This window comes from Gorilla gorilla, chromosome 5 (genome assembly GCF_029281585.2).
Source record: "Gorilla gorilla gorilla isolate KB3781 chromosome 5, NHGRI_mGorGor1-v2.1_pri, whole genome shotgun sequence".
Taxonomy (NCBI): Eukaryota; Metazoa; Chordata; class Mammalia; order Primates; family Hominidae; genus Gorilla; species Gorilla gorilla.
The window spans coordinates 183,196,290-183,215,091 of record NC_073229.2 but is presented as its reverse complement, the minus strand read 5'-3'; the positions used below and the strand labels follow the sequence as shown (position 1 = coordinate 183,215,091).

General features: G+C 37.0%; 1 protein-coding gene across 3 annotated transcripts in view; it reads left to right on the top strand.

The window, feature by feature from the left end:
• Positions 1-18,802, top strand: part of RSPH3 (radial spoke head 3) — a 53,367-nt gene that overhangs the window by 14,973 nt on the left and 19,592 nt on the right. The window contains exons 4-8 of one of the 3 annotated variants that reach the window (XR_008680859.2): positions 1,118-1,263; positions 2,234-2,437; positions 4,322-4,484; positions 6,904-6,990; positions 7,401-7,766. Coding sequence is in view for 2 of the 3 variants with exons in the window: in XM_004044895.5 (XP_004044943.4) it covers positions 1,118-1,263; positions 2,234-2,437; positions 4,322-4,484; positions 6,904-6,990; positions 7,401-7,711 (911 nt within the window). In the remaining variant the exon portion in view is untranslated. Of the gene's footprint in view, positions 1-1,117; positions 1,264-2,233; positions 2,438-4,321; positions 4,485-6,903; positions 6,991-7,400; positions 7,882-18,802 lie in introns of those variants that run through there. The other 2 variants (XM_004044895.5, XM_063707227.1) reach the window with 2 other exon arrangements.

Genomic DNA, 18,802 nt, shown 5'->3' with positions numbered 1-18,802 from the left:
TGCCTTTAGGCTAAGTCTAGAATGAGTGTATGGCTGTCATTAGCCAAAGAGCTAAGTTTTCATGTTTCTTTATGCCATCAGAATATTAAGTGATATAATAGCAGCCAGCTTTTTTTGGCTATTTCCTCAGAGACTGAACCAGGTCCTTTATCTGTGTATTTCCTTCATTATTACAAAGATTCTGTGTGACAGGTAGTTATAGCCCATTTTCCAAATGAAGAAACTAAGGCGCAGAGAGGACATGACTTGGCCAAGTCCTATGCCCAACATCTGACTCTAGTGCTCATGTTCTTTGCTTGATACCACATTACCCCTGCCTCATATAAATTACTCCTAACATGAAATTTGTTTTCATACATCTGTTTATAATCTGTAGTGTAGAGGGAACATCAAATAACCTGGTGACTTGGTACATGATTTTTTTAACTATCCAGGAATTTTCAAATCTGTATATGTTTACTATCTTAGGACTCAAATATATATATATAAAATTGACTTTTTATCCACTGTTCTACTCTGCGTCTTATACACATCTACGATCTCATGTTCTTCTTTAGTTCCATTTTCAAATACAAAGCTCAGTGCTTTCTAGACATTCAGTAAATGTTCTAGCCTAACTCTATCTATGGTCTTCCAAATATTTAAAAACTCTTAGTTCAGTATGTGAGGTAAGCCCATTTGAGCACTTTTATTCTAATACTTATTTTATGATTCATTTAAATATGTTTTGAAGGAGCTAAAATTTCAAATACACATATATGCTTGAAATAGACCAGAATTTTTTTTTCTTTGAGACAGAGTCTCACTGTGTTGCCCAGGCTGTAGTACAGTGACACGATCTTGGCTCACTGCAACCTCCACCTCCCAGGTTCAAGCAGTTCTCCCACCTCAGCCTCCCGAGTGGCTGGGACCACAGGCACGCACCACCACGCCCAGCTAATTTTTGTATTTCTTGTAGAGATGGGGTTTCGCCATGTTGGCCAGGCTGGTCTCAAACTCCTGGCCTCAAGTAATGCACCCTCCTCGGCCTCCCAAAGTGCTGGGATTATGGGCATGAACTACCATGCCTGGCCTTAGACCAGAATTTTAAACTCAATATATATGATATTCTTCTTAGAATTATACCTTGAAGAAATTGCTGATCGCATAATAGAAGTTGATATGGAATGCCAAACAGATGCATTTTTGGACAGACCACCAACACCACTCTTTATTCCTGCCAAAACTGGCAAAGATGTGGCCACCCAAATACTAGAAGGAGAGGTACAGTACATCCTTTGGGCTTCCCTCTATAATCTTTATAAATGAGGTAAAGTTAGGTGTAGATAATGCTGAATATGAGCAAGAACCACTTCACAATCAGATTCTACTTCTTGGATTTCTTTCCAGATACTATCTATAATGGTTTTATCATATAGTACTCAGAAATGTTTTAACATACCATGTTCCAATTTCTTTGCTGATTAAAAACAAAATCATTTGAAATATTTTTAGAATATTTCCACATTTGATTTTTGTTTGTTTATATGCTTGCTTAACGTATATATATATAAGATAGACTTGTACTACATAGGGAAAAATAATATCCCTGGTATAAAAAATTCCACAGTTAGTTGCTTTTGGATTATTTAACTTTTGTAAAGATACTCTCTCATTTAAAAAAAAATTAATAATTACATTTTTCTATCAGTGTGGAATGCATAAATAGGCCTGTTTATGAAATTGAAGAAGAGAAGGCAATGATTATGTTCATAGTGACCTAAGTGAGTTTTAACACTTGTGGGAACTTGAAAGAACTGTCATTGAAATTGGGAAATAAAATAAATCTTCAGAAGCTACCTGAAAGTTATATTTGCCTATAAATCCTAGCAATGAATCACCAAAATATCTCTCATTCTTGTTCCTTCATTCATCAAACTGTTATTTAAAAATAAATAAAAATCAAACAGAAAAGGCAAAGAATAAGACAGACGAGGATATTTCTCTTCAGTGTCAGGGTTCATTTTGATGAATGCATAGGTTTTTTTCATAACTTTGACTTAACAGATTTTTGCCTGTAAACAAAATGTTGTTCATTTTGAGAATTAGAAACCATGAATAAAGCACCAGCACAGTGTCTGGCACACAGGAGACACTTAATAAATAATATCTTGTTATTGCTATTCATTATATTTTTGTTGAGCATTTGATTCGTAATTAAAATTTTAAGTTTGCTTTGTTTTGTATGTTTAAGCTCTTTGACTTTGATCTTGAAGTTAAACCAGTGTTAGAAGTTTTGGTGGGGAAGACAATTGAGCAGTCTCTTCTGGAAGTAATGGAAGAAGAAGAGCTGGCTAACCTGCGGGCCAGTCAGCGTGAGTATGAAGAACTACGGAATAGTGAACGTGCTGAAGTTCAACGACTTGAAGAGCAAGAGAGGCGACACCAAGAAGAAAAAGTATATATAATTATATTTTCTTTCTTAGGCAGTCTTTTGGCTAGTTAGCATATTATGTTCAAAATTACATGTGATGATATGTCATAAAACTAAAGATCTTGGGAATATATTAGAAAAAGATCTATAGTATTTTTGCTCAAGTCTCTCCTATAGATCATAGATCTTTCATGGACAGAATTACATCTTTTAAACTCCAGCTTACATAAATATACCTAAATTGAGTTTCCAAAAGTTTCTAAATGAAGTGAAAGTTCCTAAGTTACATGTGTGCCAGTTGGAAGACTCTCTTAAATATCAGGAGTCCTAAAGAAAGAAAGACGTATGTTGGTTTGCCATAAGTCAGTGGCAGAAAGATGGAAGGAAGGAAAAAGTGAATGTATTAGAGAGAGACTGTGGGTAAAAAGCAGGGGATCTGGATAGAATTCTGATTCTTTTTCTCGGTGACCAGGCCCTTCTTTATACCCTTGGTGACACACCAGACCTATTTGGGTTCTCATAGAATATTTTTCAGGGTCTGGATTTTTAGAATCTTCAATAAGGAAAGGTTTACAATCCAGTTTTTTTACATGTGCCAGTAGCCTACAGTTAGGAATCACTAGAAAAGATAGTCTTTCTGGTTCTGGCAATAACTGTCCGCCTTTGTTGTATACTGATGAACAAATTATAAAGTCATATCTTAATACCTGAAACAGTTAAGAAAAAATTCCCAAGGGGCCTAACTTACTATACTGTGAAAAATAGCATAATTGTTGGGAAATCCTACTCAATACCTATCAAATGGACTTTAATTCTAAGATGAATACTTAGTTGTGTAAAGAGCATAGGGCTTACAATAAGGATTGTGCAAATTTATAGATATAAAAAAACTGTGGCAAAATAAACTTTGTTGAAATGAGTCGTGAAGTCTTTATCAAAAAATATTTGTTTATTTGCTATTTGGAAACATATTACGGAAAACTGGATACAAGAATCACCTAGATTTATATTTGTTTAAAGTTTGAAAATAGATTTAATTAGAAAACGTATTAATGCTCCCACTTCCACATGAGAGTAGAGAACAGGATTCATCAGCTTTATAAATATTACATGGTCTAAAGGAAGCAACAACAAAAATTAAGAGGCTTTCATAATCTTCAGAACCATTCAGCTTTACAAATTCAGGGAATTATTACAAATGAACTCATTCATTGGCCCACTGCTAATTTTTCTTACCAGTAATATTTCATGATAATATTAATTTAAAATACATATAATGGGCCGGGCGCGGTGGCTCACGCCTGTAATCCCAGCACTTTGGGAGGCCGAGGCGGGCGGATCACGAGGTCAGGAGATCGAGACCATCCTGGCTAACATGGTGAAACCCCGTCCCTACTAAAAATACACAAAAAAATTAGCCGGGCGTGGTGGCGGGCGCCTGTAGTCCCAGCTACTCGGGAGGCTGAGGCAGGAGAATGGCGTGAACCCGGGAGGCGGAGCTTGCAGTGAGCGGAGATCGCGCCACTGCACTCCAGGCTGGGTGACAGAGCGAGACTCCGTCTCAAAAAAAAAAAAAAAAAAAAAAAAAAAAAAAAAAAAATACATATAATGGTGATTATCTTTTTGCTACCATCTATACTGTCAAGCATTATGTCTTGAAATTATTTTACTTGAAATGAATAGTGACATGTTTTACCTTGAATTCCATCTTTTATAACTTCCTGAATTCAGTAGCCACTAGCTGTTGAAATTCATTAAAATTTTGATGAAAAATATGAACCTTTAATAGATAGACACCTCGCTGTCCATTTTTTGATAAGTCTGGATTCTTGTACTTACTAACTTCACTAGATTCAGCACTTGGGGAGGGCATAAGAGCTAAATAACCACCTCCGTCGTTCTTGGCAGGAACGGCGTAAGAAACAGCAGTGGGAAATAGTGCACAAGCACAACGAGACATCACAAAAAATCGCCGCCCGAGCATTTGCACAGCGTTACCTGGCTGACCTTCTCCCGTCTGTTTTTGGCAGCCTCAGGGATAGTGGCTACTTTTATGATCCCATTGAAAGAGGTTTGTAGATATTTTTGTTAGATTAATTTTGTTGTAATAAGCATCCTCTTAATGGTTCAAATTTATCTTATGTCCATTTTTATTTTGAATTGGAATCTTTCTATTTCTGACACAAAGTCAATTTTAGTTGTTTAAAGTAAGTACAGTTGTTAATGAGATGTATATTTTAAAGATCTTGATTTAAGGATATTAGTGTTTGTTTATTGAGAAGCAACATTTGTATAGTAGAAAGAAATATGGACTTGGTATTGAAAACTTGAGTTTGGGTTGCAGCTTTATCATTAGCTAGCTTGATGACCTCCAGTTTCTTCATGTGTGAAATGAGGAATTTTTTTTCTTTTTTTTTGAGACAGAGTCTCTTTCTTTTGCCCAGGATGGAGTGTAGTGGCACAATCTTGGCTCACTGCAACCTCCGCCTCCCGGGTTCAAGCAATTCTCCCTGCCTCGGCCTTCCGAGTAGCTGAGATTACAGGCACCTGCTACCACGCCCAGCTAATTTTTGTATTTTTTAGTAGAGACGGGGTTTCGCCATGTTGGCCAGGCTGGTCCTGACCTCAAGTGATCTGCCTGCCTTGGCCTCCCAAAGAGCTGAGATTAGAGGCGTGAGCCACCGTGCCCAGCCTGAAATGAGGATTATTTAGGAGTTAAGTCATAAAATATATGAAACTGTGTAAACTATAAAGTCCTGTGTATGCATAAGTAGTTGTTATTAACTTTTTCTCAGCTGACTTATTCAAATCAAAAACCCTTTGAGGGCAGCTATCAAGGTCATTTATTCATTTAGTTAGGCGCTTACCCTCTTCCAGGCAGTGTTTGGTGTTGGAGAAAAGGAAGGATCCCTGATCTCTGCCACTAGGGAGCCCATAGCCTGATAGCTGTCTGTCTGTATCCCCTCAAAGCCCACGTTCCTAGCTGCTCAGCCAGTGGAAAGGAAGAGTTGCATGTCCTCACCACCACCCACCTTCCTCAGAGTGAAAAGCACTTACATCCACCGTGCTTGGTGTATAGGTCCTATTTTGTTGGCCAGTAGTATCTTGGGACACATGTTAGTAATGGTAATTTTCACTGATTACATATTCAATTCAATACAAAGAGGTCAGATCACAGACAAATATTATTAATATACATAGTATTTTTCATAGGTGATATCATTTGATACTCTCAATAACCCTGCAGGATAGACAGGTCAGATAGAATTCCCATTTTTTCAGAAATAGAAACTGAAGCTCAGAGAAGTTAAATGCCTTGCTCCCAAATCCTCAGGCAGTGGAAATATTAGGCCTCAAACTGGCTTGGAACTCAGACTCCAAGTCCAGTGTTCATTCTCAGCTATCATCCTGCTGTCCTGGGCTCTAGCTTGGACTCTAACTGTTAGCCAGAGAGACCAGTAGCCTTTTTTCTATCACAGATTACCAAAAAAGTAAGTTATAGATCATTTAAAAGCTTGCAAATGAAATTCATACCTGAGATAAAAATTATTTATAGTAGTGAATATAATATTCTATCACACTCTCCATTTCATCCTATTGAAAAATAAAATTAGATGCCTGCCCCAAAAAATGCTATTTTGAAACTTTAAAATGTATATTGTAATAGACCATATTTTTAAAATGCTTACACAGTAGATTTCAGTTTGAACAAACTTCATACTGATGGAAACACCTAGTTTCTGACCTATTTCTAGATGACTGCCTCCTCAAATGCCCTCTCACTGCATTCTCTGAGTCTGATCAGCTTCCTTCCATTAGGCCCTGGGCTTCAGGTGGAGACTTTCTTTTACTGGCATTGCTCAATCCCAGATTTGCATTGCATTTGGACTGGAGTTCTCCTAAACCCACATCCTCCCCCTGCCTCCCTGATCCATCTCAGATTGCACCTATGAAGGAAACTCCAAATGCCTTGACTCCAAGGAAGGCCTCATAGTTCTTAAAATATTGGGCAAGGCGCGGTGGCTCACACCTGTAATCCTAGCACTTTGGGAGGCCGAGGCGGGTGAATCACGATGTCAGGAGATTGAGACCATCCTGGCCAACATGGTGAAACCCCGTCTCTACTAAAAATACAAAAATTAGCCAGGTGTGGTGGCGTGTGCCTGTCGTCCCAGCTACTCAGAAGGCTGAGGCAGGAGAATCACTTGAACCCGGGAAGCGGAGGTTGCAGTGAGCAGAGATCGCGCCACCGCACTCCAGCCTGGGCGACAGAGTGAGACTCTGTCTCAAAAAAAAAATAATAATAATAACTTATGCAACAGAAAGGAAACTGACCAGAACATATATAAGGAATATGGCAAAAGTTATGCTGTATGAGTCTACTTAACATTTTATATTAAGAAACCAATGTTGATGAGTCTATTACATTAAGAGAAAAGTGCATTATTCCTCTGATAATACATGAAAATCAATGAATTCTTTTATTATAGATATTGAGATAGGATTTCTTCCATGGCTAATGAATGAAGTTGAAAAAACCATGGAATATAGCATGGTGGGAAGAACAGTGCTTGACAGTAAGTTATTTTTTCCAAAAATTCATCTCTAAAGTTTTTAGTAGAAAGAATAAATTGAATAACTGAAAGAAAGATTAATTTTACAGTTCGAATATTTAAACTTTTAGTATATCAATTGTATTAATAAAAGTGCAAATTTTTACCCTCAATATTATTTTTGGCTCTTCTATAATTTGCTATCTATTAATATCTTCTGCCATTACTTCATAAATGATACTCTGTTAAAACAGAATATATTTTATATTTAATGCATTAAGTGTGAAGTATGCTGACTTCCAAAAAAGGTTATGACATAGGAAAGAGATGAGGCTTCCTGAAGGTTTTGTAATCATCTATAAGTTAGCATTACAACTCCTGAAATATACCATAATATGAAAATCATAGTGATGTCTGAACATTTAACTTTTCAGTGTTGATCCGTGAGGTGGTTGAAAAGAGACTGTGTATGTATGAGCATGGGGAAGACACACATCAGTCTCCAGAACCCGAGGATGAGCCTGGTGGTCCTGGAGCAATGACAGAGTCACTGGAGGCCTCTGAATTCCCAGAGCAGAGCATGTCACAGACACGGGAGCTGCTTTTAGATGGAGACTACCTACAAAGAACAACATATGACAGAAGGTCATCCCAGGAAAGGAAGTTTATGGAAGAGAGAGAGCTCTTAGGGCAGGATGAAGAAACAGCAATGAGGAAGTCCTTAGGGGAGGAAGAATTGTCATAGGAGGGAAGCTTCAAAGTCATGAAACCAATCAACAGCCAAGTCAGCAAGCAATCAGGTAATGATGTGCGAGTCCCCTCAGGTTATAGAAATTATGTTGTATTTAGTCAGTATGTCTTTTTGTGTAATGGACTGGGCCAATCAAATGTGATAAAACTAATTTGAGAATGAAACTTAAATTGAATTCATTTATTTAATAGAATATTCAAAGGCTATATTTTAATTCTAATGAGAATTATATTTAATTACTAGCTTTCTATTACCATTATATGTAACCAGCAAATATATTTTTCCTTAGTCCTTCTAATTTTGTGGGTTAGTTTTTTTTAGTAAGTATGATATATTTAATGTTCAATATCAGTGCTGTCAGCCATATAGCTTTTCTTCTCTATAGGAAAACTATTTCACCTACTGTAAGAGTGAATGCCTAGCCAGGCGTGGTGGCTCACACCTGTAATCCCAGCACTTTGGGAGGCTGAGGCTGGCAGATCCCCTGAGGTCGGGAGTTTGAGACCAGCCTGACCAACAAGGAGAAACCCCGTCTCTGCTAAAAATACAAAATTAGCCAGGCGTGGTGGCGCATGCCTATAATCCTAGCTACTTGGGAGGCTGAGGCAGGAGAATCACTTGAACCTGGGGCGGAGGTTGCGGTGAGCCAAGTTTGCACCATTGCACTCCAGCCTGGGCAACAAGAGCAAAACTCTGTCTCAAAAAACAAAAGAAAAAAAAAAGAGAGAGAATGCCTAAACGTTGTGCTACTGAAAGCCACAGTGCTCCCTTCCTGCAAGGACCATCTTCAATATTCAAGTAAGGCTTAAGGAATTCAGTGGATTAGTATATGCTCTCATCTATTTTTTCACATTCCTACTATGAAAAAATTTCAGGCAATGCCAGTAAAGCAAAAGTCCCTGTTTGCCCTCATACAGTCTCACTCCCCTCCTCAAAGGTAGATCACTGTTATCAGTTAGGTATGAGCTATCTAGACCTCTTTTGAGGTATTCCTATACAAATGTATTTGAAAATCTAGAAATATATAGCTTGATTTTCTTTATATAAATATAAACATTATTTACATATTTTATTTTTCACTTAAGAGAATGTCTTAGATCTTTCAAGGTTGGTGGCATGAATCTCTTATCTTGTCAAAATATGGTTAAGGTATTACATATTATGACTGTGCTGTAGCATAGGGAATTAACGTTTGACTTTTTAATCTGAATGTGTTAGAGAATTTACCTGCAATATTAAAATCACAAGTTATTTTCTCTCCAAAGCCTTGCTAATCGTAAGCAATAACTGAAGTCTTCAGAGCCTTTAGATAAATAGAGCCTATTTTTCTTTTTACTTATTTTTATTTTTATTTTTTGGAGACAAGGTCTCACTCTGACACCTAGGCTGGAGTGCAGCAGCACCATCACAGCTCACAGCAGCCTTGACCTCCCAGGCTCAGGTGATCTTCTCACCTAAGCCTTCCAAGTAGCTGGGACTACAGGTGTGCACCACCACATCTGGCTAGTTACTGTATTTTTTGTAGAGATGGGCTCTTGCTGTGTTGCCCAGGCTGGTCTCCAACTCCTGGGCTCAAGTGATCTGCCCACCTTGGCCTCCCAAAGTGCTAGGACTACAGGCATGAGCCACTGCACCTGGCTGAGTCTGTTTTTCTCAAAATACTTACACATATATAAACGTAGTGATTTAAAATAACTTATAATTATTAACCCATTTACCTTAATTTCTTTTAAGTTAGGTACCAAGAATGTATCCACATTTAAAAAATTTTTAAAGAATGCACCCATTTTCCCATATAGTATTTCACTATAACACTTAGGCCTCATGGCAACCTTCTGAAGCATGCATGACAATATTTGTATTTTTTAGTTTCTAATCCTTAATTCGGTCAGCCAGCAAACATTAGCTGGGTGCCTGCTCTGCCTTGGGAATGAGGCTGCAGATATGGCGGTGAACAGTCACGAATACTACATGTTTTTTACAGCCTAGCAGTGGAGCTAAATGAAGTAAATGATGTAAATAAAGAAACCAAAGCTCAGGAATTTAAAGTGATTTGCAGTAGATGATGAGCCTAGTAGGGAATAGGACTAAAGCTGGAATCCAAATCTCCTTACTTCTAATATGATATACTTTCTTCTAATAATTTGCTGTTTTTGTGAGGTACAAAGAATAATTTAAAATAAATTATTGCACTAATAGCATTTAAAAAAAATGGAATCACACCTCTTATCCATCATGGGGCTGGTTCCATCTTGTTAAACAGTCTTTATGATCATCCTAACATTTATAAGATATTAATTTTGGCAAGAAGACCAAACATTTTTAATTAGGGCTATTGCTGATTATTATTGTTATTACCAATTTTAAAATATCTACAACTAGCTTTTAGAAACCTTAAAATTGGGCCAGGCACGGTGGCTTGCACCTGTAATCCCAGCACTTTGGGAGGCCGAGGCAGGCGGATCACAAGGTCAGGAGATCAAGACCATCCTGGCCAACATGGTGAAACCCCATCTCTACTAAAAATACAAAAATTAGTCAGGCGTGGTGGCGGGCACCTGTAGTCCCAGCTACTCAGGAGGCCGAGGCAGGAGAATCGCTTGAACACGGGAGGCGGAGGTTGCAGTGAGCCGAGATCGCGCCACTGCACTCCAGCCTGGAAGACAGAGTGAGACTCCTTCTCAAAAAAAAAAAAAAAAAAAAAAAAAAAAAAAAAAACCGTAAAATTGATTTGAGCTTGATTACCTTTCATAATCTTCTAATTCTCCTTTAGAATGATCCAGTCCATTAAACACTTTGCAGATGCCAGACCTATGCTCTATAAATCCATAAATTAATTCAATTTATTGAAAGAAGTAGATATCTATAAACCCCACACTGAACTGGTTAAGCTTAATTGCAATCCTAGTCCATCCTAGAGAGAAATCAAAATAATTGAGAGGTTAGGGCATTGTTGCTGTGAGAAAGCTTAGAGGTAACACATTATATGTTATCTGGAGAGAAGAATGTTAAATGGAAACAAAGTTTATGAAGAATTTCTTCAAGTACCTGAAGGATTTTATGGGAAATTACAAGATAGCATTCTTAGGTTCCATATGTCTAGAAGACTTTTCATAACTGTAAGCAACGTTTGCAAATGGTTTGGGAACATAAAACTCTTCCAGCATAGAAGAAAATGGGTACTATTAACATTCAGATGGTTATGGGACCATCATAACAGTTTGATGTGATATGCAAAATGCTACATCCCCAACTATGACCCTCAGTATGACTTTTAAAGGAATTATAAGCTCCAAATACTTTTTGGAGTATAAAAAGTACTTGACTTTTCCACACATTTGCTAATACCCTTCTCATAAGTTTTATTTCTTTCTGATGTTTCAGCTAACACTGAGCTAACAGAAGCTAAATAATAATAAAATGAAGAACAGATAGTAAATATATTGAAATTGTCATTCCTGGCCAGGTGTGGTGGCTTACGCCTATAATCCCAGCACTTTGGGAGGCCAAGGCAGGCAGATCACGAGGTCAGGAGATCGAGGCCATCCTGGCCAACATGGTGAAACCCTGTCTCCACTAAAAATACAAAAATTAGCTGGGTATGGTGACGCATGCCTATAATCCCAGCTACTCAGGAGACTGAGGCATGAGAATCACTTGAACCCAGGAGGTTGCGCCGCTGCACTCCAGCCGGTGACAGAGCAAGACTCCGTCTCAAAAAAAAAAAAAGAAAGAAAAAGAAATTGTCATTCTTAACATAAATTCACATATCACTAAAATAGATCAGAGAGGTAGAATGTAATTTTCTCTAGCATAGGCATCATTACATTTAAGCCATCTGAGGGCTATGAGCGTGGCCTGCAAAGTCACTCTGAGCAACACAAGGTGGAGTTTGAAAGCAGATTCAAAGCCAGACCACTGGGCTTGAGTCCTCACACGCAAGCATGTAGTCTTCACCATGGAGAAGGGGGTTTGCCTTTCTCAAAGCTTTTTTCTTTTAAATTAAGAAAAACAACTGATTTATCAGTCTAGTGTTTCATTTTAAAAACATATGAAAGGGTGGGAAACTTGCAGAAGAAGGTATTTGGAGCTATAATTCCATTAAAAGTTATAATGGCGGTCATAGTTGGGGAAGCAGCATTTTGCATGTTATATCAAAATGTTATGGTACCATAACCATCCAAATGTTAATGGTACCAATTTCTTCTATCCTAGAAACATTTCATTTTATGTTGTTAAAACATAACAACTATATCAGCTAGATTTTTTTTCTATGCTTTACCTGCTATGGAAAATTTGACACATTCTGCTTTACTCTTTTGTTTATAGGTGAATCACAGAACGTATTTTTATGTATTCTGTAGTTCAATAGCCATGGCTGTTTACTTCATTTAATTTATTTAGCATAAAGGCATTATGAAAAGGCCTAAACATGAGCTTCACTTCCCCACTAACTAATTAGCATCTGTTATTTCTTAACCGTAGTGCCTAGGCCTAACCTGAACCAACCTTCCACAATCTTGTTCACAGTCAGAAACCCAAAAAAGAGTGTTATAAGTGGGGTGTCACTATTGTGAAAGTAGTGCTAATGGTGTTGAATTGGTACCTATGATTCTTCTTTTGAATTAGATTGTATGTTTCATGATCTCAACTTACATTACTAAAATTTAATAAACTGATCATTTAGATGATGTTCTTCTGTTTTTCATAAACAAGAGAATAACATAACTGAAAGATATGAGTTAAAAGATAAGCTAATAGCATTATAGGCTTGCTTATAATCAAGAGTTTGAAATTTTAGGATAAAAATATTTCAGATATAAGATTCCATTTAAGCAATTTTAACTTCTTTTTGAAAAGAGAATTCAAAATGAATGAATTTTTATCACTATATTCATTTATGATTTTTATAAATACGAACATTTTTGTGATCATTGTATGTTGTCTTTTAACATTTTAGATTATAACCACTAGGTGTCAGTGAAACCCTAAGGTAAGGTTGACTTGCTGCCAACTTCATACATAATTTCATGACCATAAAAGACCTTGGTGAGCACAGTTCAAAAATATATTGTATTCTTTGGAATCTTCTAGACTCTCAATGAATATTTTATCTTGCCCTAAAGTTCTCTGCCAGCTCTGTAGGGGTGCCAGACTCTTAAAATGTTCATTTTAGAGTGGACTTTAGTTGTCCCATACTTCACTATCTAATTCAGGATTCTTAACAGATGGTCAGTTAGTCTTTGTTTCATCACTTTAAGGATGAGGTTTTCACTTTATGAGCTGCTGTAGATAGCAATTCTGTCTTACTTGGTTTTGTCTCCACAGGCCTGGGCTATGGTAGATGCTTAGCCAATAACATTGTTGGACAGTTCTCATTATTAGAAATTTCTCTATACTGATTCAAAACCTGCCTGTTATAACCTTTGCTTATTGGTCATAATCATGAGGGCATGATTATGGTAGAGGGAGACAAAATGATTTTATTGCCATATCAGCCCTATCATGTACCCCAATAAATTTTTCTTTATCACCCCAAGTTTTTTTTCTCCCAATGAGATTCACCACTCTTCCCAATTATTCCTCATATGGCACAGTTTCGGAACTTCCCCACTCACCATCCTGGTTACTATTACTTTTAAATGGCTATTTGGTCAAAGTTTCTCTTAAAACATGTTTCCCAGAATTAGGTAGACAACTATAGGTGTAATCTGACTCGGCAATCACCCATCACCAAATCACTTTCTCTAAACTCAAATGCCTAGAAATCATATCTTCCAGGACATTGGAGAGAAAAAGCCAAAATGAGTTTTGAGCAGCTGCAATGTCACGAAGTCAACAGACTTTGCAGTGGACCCTCCAAGCCTATCTTAACATGTTGCTAACCAACCAGGCTATTTCATTATTGACCCTACAATATGTTAGAAGTAACATTAACCAGGGAAGAGGGACTGCTGTGGGAAAACTCATAGTACTAACATAAGAGAAATGGCAGGAAAAAATAGGTAACTCAAAAAGTATAGCAGTCTGGAGCAAAAATTGAGTATTCTTCAGCATGTCCTGACTACATGTTTATATTAAAGTACAATACAGAAATTAATGTGTATGGACAAAGCACCTCTGGAATGGTGGAATAAGGATCTCTGAAAATCTGTTCCTCCATAAAAGCAATGTGAATGCAGGCCAGAATTGCCAAAATCAGTATTTTCAGAACTCTAGAAATTAACCAACGGCTTGCAACAATGAGAAACATTTATTAAAGAAAAATGATTGAATCTTAGTAAGAACAGTAAGCTTCACGGCATTTTAACTTGACCTGTTTCCATCCCGCTCTTCCCAGCTCCACAGTAGCCTTGAAAGTCAGTAACCAAGAAACAGAAGCTTAGGAGCTATTGAAAGGAGCAGAAAGGCTTGGTGCCTCCCCACCCGCACAATAAAACCGCATCTCCAGACAGTTGTCACTACTTGGCATCTGTGGCAGCTCTCTGGAAAAGCCCATTTACAGAGGCATGTCTTTATTTAACCTGACTCAGAGCTTTCTCAGTGACAAAAGTCCTGACATCAAGGCATTAAGAACAAAAAGCAGCAGCAATTGTTTAACATCACAGCTGCCTGAGGTAGAGCAAATAAGAGACTGGCAAAAAAAAATTGAAAATCTTGAGAGTGCAGTGTTGATAAGGGGCTTTGAAAAGCTTTGACATTTGGCTGGGCACAGTTTCTCACGCCTGTAATCCCAGCACTTTGGCAGGCCAAGGCGGGTGAATCACGAGGTCAGGAGTTCAAGACCAGCCTGGCCAACATGATGAAACCCCATCTCTACTAAAAATAAAAAATAAATAAATTAGCAAGGCATAGTGGCAGGTGCCTGTAATCCCAGCTACTCAGGAGGCTGAGACAGGAGAATCACTTGAACCCAGGAGGCGGAGGTTGCAGTGAGCCAAGATCACGCCACTGCACTCCAGCCCAGGTGACAGAGTGAGACTCCATCTCAAAAAAAGAAAAAAAAAGAAAAGCTTTGACATTCTTGGGAAACTACATATAGGGTACATGTGTAGGACTGCATGCATGCCCAGAAAAGAGCTAAGAAGGCCTGAATCACTCACTTCTGACTGACCTTAAGGATCTGCACAACCAGGAATTGAAAGCTAAGACAGAGCTATAAACTGCCAAAATAGTAAAGGCATGCCCAACACTTATAGAGCCACTCAACAAAGGATGGAAAACTTACTGGTTCAGGGCATTTAAGGAAATCTCTAATCATTAGCTGACTGCTAAGCTAACTAAGCAGAGACTTCAGTGGCCACACGCAACAAAGAATACAAATTTTACAAAATTTTTCCAGAGAAGTCATCAAACAAAGAATAACAAACAGCAACAGAAAACCCAGGTTGGATGGGTAGTACAAGAATATAACTTTCAAATTTACTACATTGTAATTATTTAAAGTGTTTAATTTTCAGCAAAAAAAAAAAAAAAAAAAAGTACAAGGCAGGCAAAAAATAGGAACATATGGCAGTCAGAAAAAGCAGTCAATAGAAACTGTTCCCAAGGAAGTCCAGATTTTTAACTTACTAGACAAAGACTTTAATTGGCTGTTATATATTCAAAGAACTAAAGAAAACCATGTCTAAAGAATTAAAGTAAGTATGAGAAAGATGTCTCACCAAATGTGAATATCAGTTAAGAGAGAGAAAATATTTTTTAAGAACCAAATAGAAATTCTGGCATTGAAAAGTGCAATAATTGAAATGATAAATTTTCTTCAGGGCCTCAATAGCAAATTTGATCTGGCAGAAGAAAATATCCATGAAATTGAAGTTAAGTCTATTGAGATAATCCACTCTGAGGAACAGAAAAATGAATGAAGAAAAATGAGCAAAGCCTCAGAGACCTGTGGGACACCATCAAGCATATCAACATACACATCCCCAGAAGGAGAGGAGAGAAGAGAGAAAGGGGCAGAATATCTGAAGAGATCGTGGCTTGAAAACTTACTAAATTTGATGAAAAATGTTGATCTTCACATTCAAGACATTCAGTGAACTCCATATAGGAGAAATTCAAGAGATCCACAATTAGACATATGCTACTCAAACTGTCAAGAGACAGAGACAAATAGAATCTTGAAAGTAGCAAGACAAAAATTACTTTTCATGTACATGGGCTCCTCAATAACATTAACAGCTGACTTCTCATCCCACATCATGAAGGCCAAAAGGCAATGGGATCATATATTCAAAGTGCTAAAAGAAAAAACTGCCATTCAAGAATTCTGTATCCAGCAAAACTATCCTTTAAAATGAGGAGAAATTAAGACATTCCCATATAATCAAAAACTGAGAGAACTTGTCATTAGCACACCTGCCCTACAAGAAATACTAAAGGGAGTCCTTCATACTGAAATGAAAGGATACTAGACAGCAATTCAAATCCACATTAAGAAATAAGGAGCACCAATAAAGACTGTATATATGTATATAATTGATAGTATAAATTTACTTTTCTTTGTAATTCTTCTGTCATTTAAAAGACAGTTACATCATAAAGCAATCATTATAAAACTGTATTAATGGGCTTCTAATGTATAAAGATGTAATTTGTAGGGTGGATCACAAGGTCAGGAGATTGAGACCATCCTGGCCAACATGGTGAAACCCTGTCTGTACTAAAGTACAAAAATTAGCTGGGTGTGGTGGCTCACACCTGTAGTCCCAGCTACTCAGGAGGCTAAGGCAGGAGAATTGCTTGAATCCAGGAGATGGAGGTTGCAGTGAGCCGAGATCACACCACTGCACTCCAGCCTGGTGACAAAGCAAGACTCTCTTTCACAATAAATAAATAAATAAATAATAATACTACTACAAAGGAAGGAGAAGGAACAGAATAATACTAGAGAAAACTTTTTGTATACTCTTGAAATTAGATTACTATTAATCTGAAGTAGATTGTCTTAAATTAAGATGTTAATTGTAATCCCAGAGCAGCTACTAAGAAAGTATCTTTTTACAAAATAGTAAAAATAGCCAGGTGTGGTGGCTCACACGTGTAATCCCAACACTTTGGGAGACTGAGGTGGGCAGATCACTTGAGGTCAGGAGTTCAAGACCAGCCTGGCCAACATGGTGAAACCCCATCTCTATTAAAAATACACAAAATTAGCCAGGTATGGTGGCACATGCCTGTAATCCCAGCTATTCAGGAGGCTGAGGCAGGAGAATTGCTTGAACCCAGATGGTGGAGGTTGCAGTGAGCTGAAGTCGTGCCACTGCACTCCAGCCTGGGCAACAGAGTGAGACTCCATCTCAAAAAAATAAAAAATAAAAAACAGTAAAAGAAACAAGAGTATTAAAAGCTTTTCCTGGAAGATACCCACTTAATGCAAAAGAGAGCAATAATGGAGGAATAAAGGTACAAAAAATACATAAGACATATAAAAATCCAAATAGCAAAATGGTAAATTAAAATCCTAGCTTATCAGTAATTTAATCAAAAGTAAATGGCTTAAACACCCTAACCAGAAGGCAAAGATTGCCAGAATGAGGGTTTTTTATAAAAAATAACCCAACAGTACTATTAGAGACACACTTTAGATTCAAAGACACAAATTGGTTGAAAATAAAAGGATGGACAAAGATATGGCATGCAAACAGTAACCAAAAAAGAGCTGGGGTAGCTACATTAATATCAGACAAAATGGACTTTAAGATAAAAATAGTTACAAGAGGTGAAGAAATGTATTTTATGATAAAAAGTTCAATCTTCAGAAAGACAACAATTATAAACACATATGCACCTAACAACAGGGCTCCAAAATACATGAAGCAAAAAGTGATAGAATTAAAGGGAGTATTAGACAACTCAAAGCAATAGATATTTCAAAACCCCACTTTCAATAATGGATAGACTAAGGAGAAGATCAGCAAAGAAAAAGAAGATGTGAAATATATTATAAACTAATTAATCGTAGACATTTATAGAAATACTTAACAACAGAATACACATTCTTCTCAAGTGCACGTGGAACATTCTCCAGGATCATGTTAGACCAAAAATAAGCCTTAGTAAATTTTAAAATAGTGAAAATTGCACAATGTATGTTCTCCAATCACAATACATTTAAGTTAGAAGTCAATAATAAAAAGAAGTTTGGGAAATTCACAAATGTGTGGAAATTAAACAATATACCCCTAAATAATAAATGGTTCAAAGGAGAAATCATAGAAAAATTAGAAAGTAATTTGAGGTGAATAGAAACAGAAATAGGCCAGATGCTGTGGCTCGTGCCTGTAATCCCAACCAAGGTGAGTGGATTGCCGAGGAGTTCAAGACCAGCCTGGGCAAACTGGCAAAACCCTGTTTCTACAAAAAAAATACAAAAATTAGCCAGGCATGGTGGTACATGCATGTAGTACCAACTACTTGAGAGGCTAAGATAGGAGAATCATCTGAGCCCAGGGAGTTCAAGGCTACAGTGATGCATGATCATAGCACTGCACTCCAGCTTGTCAACAGAGTGAGACCATGTCTTTAAAAAAAAAAAATACAACATGCCAAAACTTATGGATGCATCTAAAGCAATGCTTAGACAGAAATTTATAACTCTGAAAGTCTATATTTAAAACAGAAGAAACATCCTAAATCAATAACCTAAACTCCCACCTTAAAAAACTAAAAGAAGAGGAAAATAAATGCAAAGCCAGTGAAGAAAGAAAATAATAAAGATTAGAGCAGAAATAAATGAAATAGAGAATAGAAAAACAATTGAGAAAATCACTAAAACCACAAATTTGGTTTTTTTTTTTTGCAAAGATTAACAAAATTGACAAACCCAAAACTAAACTGAACAAGAAAAAATAAGAACACTCAAATTATTAAATTAGGAATGAAGGAAATGACATTTTACTAGCCCTACATTAATAAAGATTATTATGGGAATATTATGAACAACTGTAGGCCATCAAATTAAATAACTTAGATGACATTGACAAATTCCTAGAAAGATACAATTTACCAAAACTAACTTAAAAAGAAATAGAAAACCTGAATAGATCTGTAACAAAGAGATTGGATTATTAATTTTTGAAA